Source organism: Athene cunicularia (assembly GCF_003259725.1).
Source record: "Athene cunicularia isolate RWA chromosome 5 unlocalized genomic scaffold, athCun1 chr5_part3, whole genome shotgun sequence".
In the NCBI taxonomy this organism is placed as follows: Eukaryota; Metazoa; Chordata; class Aves; order Strigiformes; family Strigidae; genus Athene; species Athene cunicularia.
This window is the reverse complement of record NW_020799103.1, coordinates 6,322,405-6,336,124: the sequence shown is the minus strand read 5'-3', so window position 1 is coordinate 6,336,124 and position 13,720 is coordinate 6,322,405. Positions and strand designations below refer to the sequence as shown.

The 13,720-nt window shown below is 37.3% G+C and overlaps 1 protein-coding gene across 4 annotated transcripts in view; it reads left to right on the top strand.

Moving 5' to 3' along the window:
* Positions 1–13,720, top strand: part of GAS2 (growth arrest specific 2) — an 89,090-nt gene that overhangs the window by 11,067 nt on the left and 64,303 nt on the right. For all 4 annotated transcript variants that reach the window (XM_026850897.1, XM_026850894.1, XM_026850895.1 and 1 more), the window contains one exon: positions 1,831–1,955. In XM_026850897.1, the coding sequence (XP_026706698.1) occupies positions 1,831–1,955 (125 nt within the window). The remainder of the gene's footprint in view (positions 1–1,830; positions 1,956–13,720) is intronic.

Here is a 13,720-nt window from a genome sequence, read left to right as displayed (position 1 = left end):
ATTATAGTTTCAGTCCTGGCTTCAGCTGAGCTGGAGGCACTGCTGAAGTATTGTCAGTTATACAGAAGCTACCACTGAATGTCTGCAGTGCTGCTACTGCTCTTTTGCCTGGAGAAGTCATTTAGGTATACAGGAGCTATAAAGTGGGCTATATGGCAGAGAGAATTAAGGGGGAATAAAAAGAAGAAAAAAAAATCACATTAAAGAGATATTTCTGAAGTAGAAATGTGTTAGAAAAACCAAGTTTAGCTTCAACCAAAGGTATGTCCACTGGTGTATTTGAAGGTGATTTTCTGTGAAGATCTTTATCTCAGTCTTTGGTTTTAACTGACCAAACTGAAAAGACTCACAATTTTTTGCCCAAAGGATGCTGAAATATTGTAGTTTTTAGGCAAGGGCCTAGAGAAACCAGCCTTTCTTTAGCATTTTTGTAATCATACTGCTTTATAACACTATCTTCAGTGTTATAAGTGACATCAACTGTCAGATTACAATGTAGCAGCAATATATTACAGAAGTACCGTATTAACTTTTGATTAGCTACTTCATTTTTGTTACTTTTGAATGTTAGTTTTCCTCTGTCTTCTGAGGGAAAAGGCATAGAAAAGCTTTACTTCTTTTTTTTTTTTTAATCTACTTTTCCTACCTTTTTTTTTTTTTTTTTGGCAGGGTAGACTATTGTTACTGATAATTACTGTGGAACAGTATGAAAAATGAGTTGATAGTATTATTCGTGTTTCCAAATGACATATGTAAATATCACCAAAAAGAAATAAATACTGTCTTAATAGGAGGAGCAAAAATTAGTCCTTGATGCTCTCTTGATATTAATAGAAATTAAGAGGGCTGAAAAATACAGCTGCTGGTCAAAAAAGTGTCCAAAGAGAAGGCAGATTTTTCTGGTAGAAATGTGAATATGGAAAACATTCAGTAAGAAATGGGAATATTTTTACCCAGAAATAATGTTAAGATCTAGGAAGTTCAGTCTAGGGCAGTAAATGATTCCCTTCTCACCTGGCCTGTCCAGCCTGGTCAGAATGCACATCTCATCGTGGGACTCGTGTAGTCTCCTCTGCTGTGAGGATGTAATTATGGTGTAATGGAAGGTTGTTTGGTCTGCGGTAGCCAGAGGGGAATGATCTCTGGCAGCTGAAGTACAGCATTGTCTAGCATGATAATAATTGATACAATTTCAAATCAGAGTATTTTGGCTTTGTTTGTTGGGTGAAAATGTTAATCTGTGTGGCAGGTAGATACATAACATGAAATTTCATTCTCTTCTTTTTTTTTAAATGTACCTAACTTCTGAAAAAGCTCTTCTGAGGGAGCATTGTCCCTGTAATATCTTGTCAACTTCTTGCAGGATCAAATCTGAAAGGTGTTGTTAAAAAAAAAATAGAGTCCTTCTTGACATGGTTTTCTATTTCTGTTAAAAAATAAGCTACAGTAGCGTTAGCAACTCTTACACTTGTAGCTACCCATGCACACTGGTATAAACAGTTTGCCTTCTGCACTGTCTTTTAAAACGCTATGTTAAAATCACTGGAATTTCATAAGTAAAAGAGATATGTGAAGTCTGATATGCTAGAATTATTTTACAAATAGCACATGCCTTCTCAAAGAAAGCATGTTATTTTTGAATAATTTGCTGTATGTCTACCAGTAAAGTAGTAGTGAGGTTCTTCAGTAAATAGTCAAAATAATGCAAGTTTCTCAGTTGCAGCATATTTCGAATTGTTGTCAAGATTTCTATTGATTTCTCTTTTTACACAAATGCAGTCTATACTATTGCACTCTTTCTGCCATATTAACTTTCTGTTTGCTGTTCAGGTAGAGAAATAACAGCAGAAACGTTTATGGAGAAATTGGATAATGGTGCCTTGCTTTGTCGGTTAGCTGAGACGCTGCAGGAGAAATTTAAAGAAAACAGCTTTGATGCAAACAAGCCTGGCAAAGTAAGTGTTGGTAAATGTTGAGCATGTATTACCAGTGTTTGAGGTATCTGACTGTTTTGGTACTGACCTTTCTTGCACAGTTAAGAGATTTCATTTGTAGAGGCTCTGCAAATGGGCAGGGAGGCGATTTCTCTGTGTAGGAAAATGATAATATAAAATCGGGGGAAATACTACATCTTGGGTGAATATTAAGGTAACTATAAGAAGCAGTTACTCAAAAAATTACTTTTAACATGGTGGGTAAGGCATAGAACGAGATCTAGCAGTGTGCTGTGATAGCTGATAGATAATGTGGTCCTTGTATTTATTTGCAAGGGGAATATTAAGTGGCTGTGGGAGGTGCCTTTTCCTCCATAAACAGCTCTAAGGAGGCCAATAATAAAATTCTATAGTTAGTTTTGGTGACTTGAGTTTAAAGGTCCTGTGGGTGTACTGGAAGGGGTTCAGTAAAGAGTTGCAGGGATGATGGGGAAAATGTGAACCTTTAGATGATCCTGAAGAGCTTTGCAAAGATCAGGTTAAGTTCTTATTTGACCGCAACCTCCTTTAATTTAAATGTTTTTCATAGGACAACCTTACTGGGAGAAATTCAAGACTGCTGCAAGTGTTTTTCTGGGAGAAGTTAAATTAAATGGTTGACATTTACATTAATGCATTTACTGTGGACTGTTTTTCTTGTTGAATTGAGATGTATCTTCCCTGAAAGCTAAAACGGGCAAATGCACAGCAGGTAAAAAAAAGAGCCCAAGAGCAGAAATCACGTAATGCATCTTCTATTCTGTATCTTTTCATAACTACTCTGTAGCAGAAATTGTGGCACAGCATAAATGTTATCAGCAGTTCAGACAACTGACAGTCTTGTGTTATCTGCAGCTGCATAAGTTGTTTTTCTTGATTCCAAGCTCATAATTGTTCTGCGGAAGAATTGTCTGGACTAAGGCAGACTTTATTTATTTAATTATTTTTAATCTTCTGTTGGTTGGGGGCGGGGGGGTGCAGGGGGACATTGTTTGCTTACTTTGGGTTTCCTTACTGAAGAAAAAGGAAGAGATAAGAAGTAGAGAAAGAAGGAAGCCTTCCTCCACAAAGAAGGAAAAGACAGCTGGAACTTGTATTTCATATTTCAAATTATAATCGGGGTTTGGTTAGTGCAAATACTGGATGACTTCTGAGTTCCTCTTTATGATATGGTCCAGCTTGTCTTTACCTCAGTGGTGGCCTGTTACGGCCTGGTGTCATGGTAGCTCCCAAACTGAGAAGACACTTCTGGCAGTCTTTTGGTTTAGCCTAGGAACTAGCTAGGCAGAGAGAAGGGTTACTTCTTTTGGTTTTTTCCTTTAAAGAAACCAGCAAAAGGTACCAGTATTAGCAAAAACTACTAAAAGCTTCAGTGAACACCCAAAAGGCAAACTTTGCTACATAGTTCTAAAAATATTCCCTTTTCATATCTTGCCCAGCTGGTGTACCAGAAAATGAATTAAATCTCAAAGTGTAAAGCATTTTTTTCACAGGCTGAAATCTCAGAAAGCCATGTCTATTTAGTGTAAAATTCTCAGGAAACAGAATAGTCATAAATTCTACTACAAAGTTCTAGTGAATATTCAGAAATTCAAACAATATGTTTTTGTTAGATAACTAACTACTGCTTTTTTGGGGGGTTGGTTATTTTGTTGGGTTTGGGGTTTTTTTTTGTATCATCAGACTTCTGTCTGATGGTGACTCATTTGGAGGGAGCTACGCTTAGGAAAGATAAACCAGAAATGTACCAATGTTTGGTAGTTCTGTTTTGCCACTGAAAAGAGCTAGAGCTCCTTTCTTGTATTCAAACTTCCTCAGCTGAGAATATGGCCGCCTTTACTTCAATTAGCTGATCCCCTTTTTTTGAACCTAAGTTATGTTAGAAGCCAGTTGGACATTTGTAATCCCATATGTTGTAATTACTTAGATTTGTTGGTCTTTTATTTGTCAAACTGGTATAACAGGCAGTGCAATTAAAGGGAAAAAAATCTGCTCCACTACTATTTTCTCAATGTATGTTATTTCATACTTAGTATAGTAAGAATTCAAGGAAATGGCAGAGTAATAGATTTGTGCCATTGTAGACTATTAGAGAGCTATTCATCCTTTCAGATTTTAATTCCCTATGTAGCAGTCCTAAGCGATGGGACTAGTTTACACATTGGAAAATCTGACTTGTGGTGCCAAGGAAATTTATAACAAGATTATACAGTATGAAATTTAGCACAGTAAGAATTCCACAATCCTCCCCTGAATCATTATTATGCACTCTGTTAATAACACATGTGGAATTTTGAAGCCATTTGGCTATTCCTCTGTGCACAGGAAAACGAAGTTATGGTCTTTCACCCAGGTGCCCTGGTGACTTCACTGGCAGCTGGAAGAAGCTACTGACTTCTGTAGAGTTCAGCCTCTATCAGAATAGATAACATGCTTTTCTATACAGATGTGAAGCTTTAATTTTTTAGCTAGAAGCAGAGTGATACAAAATGAGTGGCTGCCAGAAGGATCAGCTTAAAGGTAGCACCAGGTTGCAGCTGAGTGAGGGAAACAGGATAAGGCTGTAGATAAAGGGGGGGTGTGTGTGTGTGTGTGCAGTGTCACTGAGTCCCTCCACAAGCTTGAAGATTTTGTCTGTTTTCATAAGTCAAGTTTTTCCTTGTGTATGAACTACTTCCTAGATGGCAAAGCTCCATAAAGTATTTTGGTTTTAGTTTTGTCTTAGAGGAAGATGATATATCTTGTTCTGCTTGATATGTACTACTGACCATGAATTTACTTGTGCATTGTTTTGGGGCTGTCCGGCCAGTTTAGCAGCTATAGCAACACATGTAAGAAGACGTTAAAAATTCATATTGCATACACTGACTCATCAGTTGTTTGCCATAATTCCTTAAGTTCATATCACAATACTCTACAGAATGGCAGAGGTTAAATCCTATTGCTTCTGGGTTAACTGCTTGCTCAATATATTTCTAGTCACTGTTTTGCAGTTTGTTTCTTAACAGAACTGTATTGTTCCCTTTCTTATTAGAGGGGACTGAACTTTCTTCAGCCTTCAGGGATCCCCTAGGTCAGCATCAGCCTTTTTGAGTGTGGAATAAATCAGGGAAGTGAAAACTACAGAAGTTGAGCCACCCAAAATACTGTTTTCCAAATCTGTAAGGAAGATGGTGGTACGGATATAAACACTTCCTTGTTTTGTCACATGGAGACACTTGTGGATCCTGGGAATGCTTTCAAAAGAGTTAGGAAATGACTGGTAATGTGACTTGGGAATACAGCTTTAAGAAACTGAAAAGGACATTAAAAGGTGTGTGACGGAGCAGTAAAGTCTTCTTAAGAGTCAGAAGAAAGCAATGAAGGAGTAACTTTTTATGAGTGAAGGAGATCAGTGGAGTAGCTTTATATGAGTGACTGAATAGGGTAGGATTCTTCAGTGTGGAAGGAGGTAGCATGGGGACATGTGAAGGAACCTGCAAAATCAGGACTGGCACGGTAGATGTTCAGTCTTTTCTATACAAAAACTGTGATACATCGAATGAAGCTAGCAGGACCAAATGAACAAAAGGGGGTCTTTGTTTACAGACGGGTTGGAAATTTCTTGCCAGTGAGTGTTGAAGTTTAGCTGGGTTCAAGAAAACACTTAGTAGGGTAATGAAAGAGATATGTCTTAGAAGGCTGAATACATGGGAACCTCATCTAGATTAAGTCCTCAGACTGGAAAATGGTTGGAGCTTGAGAAAATATTGAGAGGTGTAACACGTTTGCTATGGTCTTAGTATTCCCTAGGTATGTGTGGCCGGTCTGCATCTGGGTTAGACAAACCTTTAGCTGACCCAGTAGGGTCACTTGTATGTTCTGTGCATTATTGCTTCTTGGGGCTGAATACATTGCTGGTTGTACAGATGGAGATTTCACGGGGGTCAAACTTCAAAGAAGTTATTTTAACTTTATATTTTTTGTTTCTGTCTAAAGATGCCTCTTCAGGTCTGAATCCCTGCAGCTAAAACCAGCACCTGGGTAGCACTCTGCTTTGGTATCTGTTATCCAAGCGAGTAATGTGTGATTGAGAGCACTGGAGGTTGGCAGCCTCTGGTGCCATTTTCGCAGTCTCTGCTCATTGCCCTTCTGAGCTTGATGCCATAATAGGCACTTGTGGATATCATAATAGATAACTGGCTTGTCTTCCACGAGTCTAGCTCCCAAACCTTGTGGTGTTTGATTTGTTAATCATTCAGTAACAAGTTACTAAAAGCAATTCAGTTTCTAAATTTAATGATTGTTCATTTCAAAGGATGTTATGGGCTAGGTTCTTTAGCAAATCCCAAAAAACAACGTTCTTCATTGTTAAGCAGGTAAACAATGCTTGAAAACCTGAGGATTCTGAAAACATTGATGATGTGTTTGATCCTTCGCTTCAGGCAGACAAAACTTTTAAGTGAAAATGGAAATTTTAAATAGAGAGGGTGGTATTAGACTGGTGGGATTGTATGATATATTTTTAAAGTAATTTTTTCCCCTTTCTGGAGATTTTCCAGTCAAATAAATCTAATAGTGTACATTTATAAAATGACAAGGAGATGACTGCTATCAATCTTAATAAATGCTCAAGATTTGTGTGGTAGTAAGTTGTTGGAACTACCTGTGGTGCTGCTGCTAATGATCTACTGTCTAGAAACTACAGACTTATTATTATAGCAGGAATTATTCCATAAAAGTGATTCATGTCATAAGATGCCATTTTGTAATTTTCTTCCATTGGCTTGGATTTCATCTGCATGCTCTCCTGGCAGTATTTCACTTTTCTTGACAGATAGTTAATTTGAGAATTTCACAGCTGTACAAACAAATTCAGAGCATCAAGGCATGTGCAGTATGCACAGAGACCACATTTGCTTGGGCTTAGTTGAGTAAGCCCATTAATTAAGATTTTAAAATAAACATAAATAAATTGTGTTAATAGTTATCACCATTTTAATAGACAGGGCACACTAGTCTGCCCACCATCCTTGAAGCTGCCTATATATTTATGACAGTCTACTGAAAACAATGTTTTCATGGCAAATGAATGAAAAGAGGTTGAAGCTGAGTCATCCTTTTTCTACAAGTTCCCAGAGTTTAATCAGATAAATCTCAACTCAGATATCTCTTAGAAATACTTCTGAACGATAAATTGGAATCTAAAATTCAACGTCACTTTCAGGAATCTGGGATCTAGATTTGGTTTAGCCTGTAAGAGAAAAAGAAGTACAAAGTGAATCCAGATGCAAATATTTAAGTCCTAAAATGCTTAATTCAAATATGCACTTAGTTTTGTTCTTCCAATGGGAGCTGAGTTAACAAGTTTAAACTGAATGTGCAGTGAAATAAAGCTGTTGTGTAGAAAACAGCAGGTAAATTTTATCCTTGGATGTGCACCTGCACTTCCATTGAAACTCTCTATGAAAACACTAATTTCTGCACACACACATTCATGTATTTTCTAACTTTAAGAAATTCTGCCCATGTCTCACCCATAGCCCTAGTATCTGAAGAGTATTTTGCAGTTGTTCCATACCCAAAGCTTTCACTTCCTTCTGGGAAATGTACTCAGCGAATCTGATGCTTGGTGGGTGTAGATCACTTCGACACCATTGACTTCTCAGAGTCATGCACATTTGCATAAGGTGAAATTTTTGTATAGTGAGGGCCCTTGAAGAGTCACATTCTGCATCTTGAAAGTTGCAATTAATAGGCATGAACCACTATTGGGGATGGAAGGTTTTTGCACTTAATTTTAAGTTCTCATATTGAAGTTGTATCCCAGAGGTGAAACAATCAGTTTCATAACTCACAGATTGTTTTAAATGTCAAGACGTTTATGTTTTTAAAGAAAATGATGTGTATCTGTGAAAGTAGAGGCAGAATCCTGTAAACTAAAGGACTTGAAAAGCCAGGGAATTGCCTTGAATTCTGTCAATATTGAAAGAAGGGGCTGGTGGCAAAAGAACAAGATTATAAACTAGAGGCCAAGTTAATTCCCCATCTCAGCTGCAAGCTTATTGTTTGCTTTTGGGAGAATATATCTCCGCGCTTACATTTTCCACATCTGTAACCTGGGAATACTGTTCACTGTACAATATTGGCTTGATTTGTGAACACTGAAGTGCTTTGAGCACTTTGAGTATTGCTGCCCCATTTGGTGAGCTGTGATTAGTATTAGGTAGTTCCCATCATGAAAACAAATTGGTATTTGACTGCTCATTTACAAGAAACAGACCTTTGCTTGTCCTTCTAAAGAAGAGAATCAGTCCTTCTAAAGAGAAGAAGAGAAACAGTCCTTCTAAAGAAGAGAATCTGAACCGATGGCTTAGGATTTGACTCATGTCCCAAACCAGTGAGAGATGGGATTGAGTAACAGCTCTGGGATTGCTCTAATGATTTATAAGAACAAAAGATGTGTTTATGGTTGTTCTATTTTTTCAGTCATTCCTTTGCATAAAGGGAATTATATGAATGGAGAAATTATGAGAATCCTGGAGATTCATGAGGAGAAACAAATGCCTCTGAGTCTCCAAGGCATGCATCATCAAAGAAAGCAAATTGTCTGGCAGCAGTTTAGAAATGAGGAAATTTGTGTTTAGAAAATCTTATATATCTTCATATTGATATATTATCACATAAGTTAAATGATGAAGGACTATGTTACCGTAACCCTAATTTGTAAATAATCCAGACTGTTCAAGTCTTGGACAAGGTGAGACATTTGTACAGATATTGTAAGGGCAAACTGTTATTTTTGTTTACAGAATAACATATGTCTGACAAATTGTAGAAGGTATAATAGGTCATGTCAGTATATTTTCACTTGAACTAATCAAATATCAAACCAAGAAGAGAACTAGAGAAATATTTAATAATTTCCCAAGGTAGACAGCTTGGCTGGTGGACAGGAGGCAGGCTGTGCTAGGCATAATTCAAAGACTCAGTAGTTGCTTTAAAATTTGTCTAACCTGAATAAAATTTTGAAGACCCCAGTACTTTTGAAGGGCTCTTAAAATTGATGAGGCTGTCTTAGGGCTAGATATTATAGTCTGTAGAATCAACACCAAAGCTCTTTGAGCTCCCCTTACTGGAGTTGTCAAAAAGTGGGTGTGCATTAAAATTATTGAGGATAGTAAAATGCAAAAAATAGGCCCAAACAGATAACTTAATTTTTCTTCTTCAAGTTGAAAAGGCAATCTTCCTCTCAGCAAATGATTGAGGCATTGTGCAATGCAGATTAGTAAATTTATATTTTCATTTGGTCTTTCTGAAGTAGAATAATACTTTTTAAACTTGCTACATCAAAGTATTCTAAATTAAGAATAAGATTAACAGATTCCTAAACTGAAATCAGATATGTGTGATTGCTATGAGAGCATCCATAGGTACAGTAGAGAGAGTTGCTTCATGTTTTTTAAATTTGGAAAGGGTATAAATTTTCATGCCTGAAGGTGTAGTTCAAGTTCAGATGGAAAGGGCTAGGAATAAATTTTCTCTTTGGACAATTTCTTCTATTTTGTGTCTGCTTTGAAGTATCTTCCTTTGAAGTATCTGGATTTTGCTCTTCTTAGACCCTGGATGGCCAAGCTGAAAGTCTGATCTGATCAAGATGGTGGTTTTATTTTTACGGTAGGCTTCAGTTTCTCAAGGTTATCTGTGTCCTGTAGATGGGATGGATTCCCAGCAAATACAGTAATCTGTAGAATGGTTGTCTTGAGCTTTTCTGCCCAGGGTAGAGTCCTCAGCTATACCATGCTTGGATGCTCTCTGTAAGTTATAAATTTGACTCTCCACTTGAGAACTTCGTGAATGTGGTTAGGCTATGAACAGATTCTTTGTGGTCTGGGGCAGCAATTTGCTTGTCTGCACACTTGTACTTTCTGGAGACTGTTGTTTTGCAGTAAAAGTTTGTGGAGCCAATTTATGATCATATACAATATAGATATGGTACTCAGTTACTTGGGAGGGAGAAAAAAAATTACAGCATTGTCTTTCTGTGTATTAATCTTTGTAGTGGCAGACTGACGTGGATATTAGAGGAAAAGAATAATCTTGCGAAATGACTCACAAGTGCTAATCCATCTGGAAGGAATCATTTCCACAAGACTGTAAAGCTGTTTGTTAGAGAATTCCTTGTACCTTTTTCAGACATGTCAATAGCTTGCTGAGCTTATGTTCAACTGGATTGCTACCAGGTTTCTTGCAGATACTGTAATATTTGCCTGCCACAGGTCATGTGGACAAACCCCGTATGCCTCAACCAGTAACTCGTTCAACTAAAGCTTTTCTGCTTGCAGCAGGATTGCATGGTAGGATGGAGTTCTCTTTCCCACCAGGCCAAAGGAGATTTCTGAAGAAATTTAGGATATTATGTGGTTGTCTGCTTAGCACCTTCCAGGTGAATATACTAAAGAACTTCTTAAAAGCTTTTAGGTGCACTTTAAGCCATGCACTGTGGTGGGGCAGAGCTACACAATCCTGGAAGGAGCACCGAGACATCATATGTCTCCAGATTGTTCTTCCCACTGTTACGTCTTGTCCTTAGGAAGCACGCTTTGTTCCCTCGCTTGGCTGGACCGCAGTTAATCTCTGTGTGAACTGGCCTTGCTCTTGTCAGTAAACCTGAGGTAGGGATTCTCCTGCAATAACTCTCCCTCTGCGCCTATTTGACATTGCAGAAATAATCAGAACTGGCATCTCAAGGTAATTGTCCTGGAAGAAGCAGTACAGATTTAAGCAGTTAACTGACTGTTAGCTCCTGCTTTGGAATATGTTGGAAGGATTCAGACTGTAAATCAGGTCAACAGGAGAATGAAACTTTGTTTTCTAATAATATTATTTGACTAGAAGAAATCCCAAGGTTTTTTTTTCCAGAGATAATTAATTAACATTGGTTTTGTATGGAATACTTAGACACTTCATCAAATTTGTATTAAAACTGGAAGTTTTTATAGCATTTTACCATTAAATTTTGAAATGGTAAATTAAATTTAATTTGCCATTTCAATCTGGGTACTGCATATAGGGGTGGCATGTGTTTTGAGAGAAATACAGAGACAGCCATTTTTTAGATTTGCTGGATTTTGCCTCTTATGTGAAATCCATTGTAATATTCCTATTATTTATTTTGTTAGGTCTATAAAGCAAACTGTAAAAATCTTTGTAACAGATCTTTCTGTGGGCCTTTTTATTTAGACTATTAGGAATAGTCTGGAACAGAAATGTAAGATTAGGGACTTGAATGGAAATCAGCAGATATTTTTAAAAGCTTGAGAAAACATAATTTAGACCAACTATCTTTGGCTTAATTGTGCAATTCTTAGGTCAAACATAGTGTTAGTAGTTTTTAGGGAATAATGAAGAAGCAAGAACTACAGAATTTGGTCCATTTACCAACAGCGAGTCTTGAACTTCCAGTAATGAGCCAAAATTTCTGAAACAATGGGAATAGTGAATATACAGCCATAAGTGATGACTGCAATGCAGAAGGAGACAACAGAAATCACTTCGAGGCATAGACACCGATTTATAGGTATCATAATTATGTCCAATTTGTTTATTTAAATGAACATTAATTCCCATTTGTGCTTGTATATGTAAATTGGCGCCAAATGCTTCAAGTGTACACTAAAGCTTTGTTAGCAACTTTAGAGGCTGATTTAAGGCTGGTTTGGAAATTTGGCTGTATAGATTAACATTCCAACATGTTTTTCAAATCACAGACATTTTAAAATTCTACGCCAGCTTAGAATTCCCAGGGCTCTAGCATTTTACTTGTGGTTTCTAATTGGAAAACTCACAGAAAAATCAGATTCTTTATCATAAAGGCAAAGATGCAATTTTTCTTAAAAATTAACATACCGGGCTTTGGAGAATCAGCGTTGCCTGCAGTGAGCTACATGTCAAAATTTTTCTGAATGTTTTCAGCATCTGCATAAAAACTGCATCTTTGTTAAACATCTGGAAAACCAAAAATCGAACAGATAAAGCATCTGAAAAAACTGTCTTCCTTTAGTCTGTGTAGATCTTTATCACAGTCTTCCTTGACACTTGGCTCACGTTAGGTAAAGCACCATTTGGAACTAATCTAACAGAACAGGCTGGGAACCCCCCACCCTGCCTTGCACTTCAAAGGGTCACAAAGCGTGAGGTTGATCATTGAGAGAAAAACAGCAGGAAAAGGAAGAAGAGGCATGACTGTAATACAGCAGCATACCTGCCGTTATAATTATTACATTAAGGAACATGAATGGCTTCTGACATTTGTTATTCAGACTGCCAGTGAAAGGTTATCCACTATAATTCCATAGATCAAAGTAATATGTTGGTTATTTGAACTATATTACACCATACCGTAAGGGAAAGTATGGAAAGGTCTTTTGATATGAAATTTTAGAACCTGTAGTGTGTTTTGATGGACTTGAGCTATTCAGACTGAAATTTTCTAAGCATTGTCCTTAGTTTGGGTTCTTCTGGAATGATTAAAGGGAAAAGGTGATTTTATAATTTCTGAGACTAAAATGAGGGTTTTTTGCCAAAATTCAATATTTTTCATATTTAACTTTATTTTGAGAGAATCATAAATCCACTCAGATTTGACCAGTTAATATCTCATGGAAAAATTGCTACTTATAAGTAGCATGTAGTTGCCATGTTCATTCACAGGTTGTGCTGTCTCACAATGAAATAGCCACTAACAACTTACTCAAATGCAGTCCTCCTGTCTTTTTCACTATATTACAATATAAATGAGGGAAATTCAGAAACTAGGATTCTTCAACTTCTTCAGTTAATTCCACATTAATTCACTTCTGGCTCTGTGGTTGTGATAGGGAAAAGCTCATGATGACGTATCAAAAGGTGTAATTGCCCTGAAAGAGCAACCGTGAGAATTGCCCCATTCTGTTCTAATCAGATACTGTCTAAGAAATCTATTATGAAATGCCAATTTTAAAAATCCCCATCTGAACGTAAATTCTGAAAAACAGGGGTTTAAGAACAAAGTGTAGAGCATTTATTGAGCAGGAATGAACTACTAAATCCCAGGCTTTTCTCCTTGTGTTTGTTTTCAGGAACACTGCAAGGAGATCTTTGCCATGGCTTATCTTAGTGTCTCTGTCTTAGTTTATCTGTTTATAAAATTTTAAGAAACTTACATTCTTTTTTATTTTTATTACAGTCTCTCAATGCTATTTAATGGTAGCTTCTCTCTTTAATGTTATTAAAGCAGTAGGAAGAAACCAAACCTCCTTTCATTTTTGCATTTGGCCTGATAGCCTTTTCAGATTGCAGATAAATAGAAGTAATGGCTTTTAATTTCTGGGGCATACATGCCTGGAGTTTGTAAATTACTTCTACAAGACCTTTGAAAAGACTACTAATAAACGTGAACTTGTCAGTAGGCATAGATATGTTACAGAGTTAGATGTCTGCAAGTTTTGCAAGTCAATTTATAGACCTCCCCGAGGTTTTGGACTCTGGTGACTTAATCCCACCCTCAGTCACACAAATTGAGTGGGCAGGAACAGGGTCTGACATCTGTTTAAATGGGCTCTTTGTTGTCAGCTTCCATTAGTTGTGCCTCACCTGCTCTCCAGCAGAAGGTTCCTGGTTGTCAGTCTCTGTGTTATCCCGCAGCCCAGTCGCCAGCCTCTCACAGGTGGCCGCCTGATTCTGGCAGACATCGTGATTTTGCCTCCATACGTTGCAATGGGCATGTC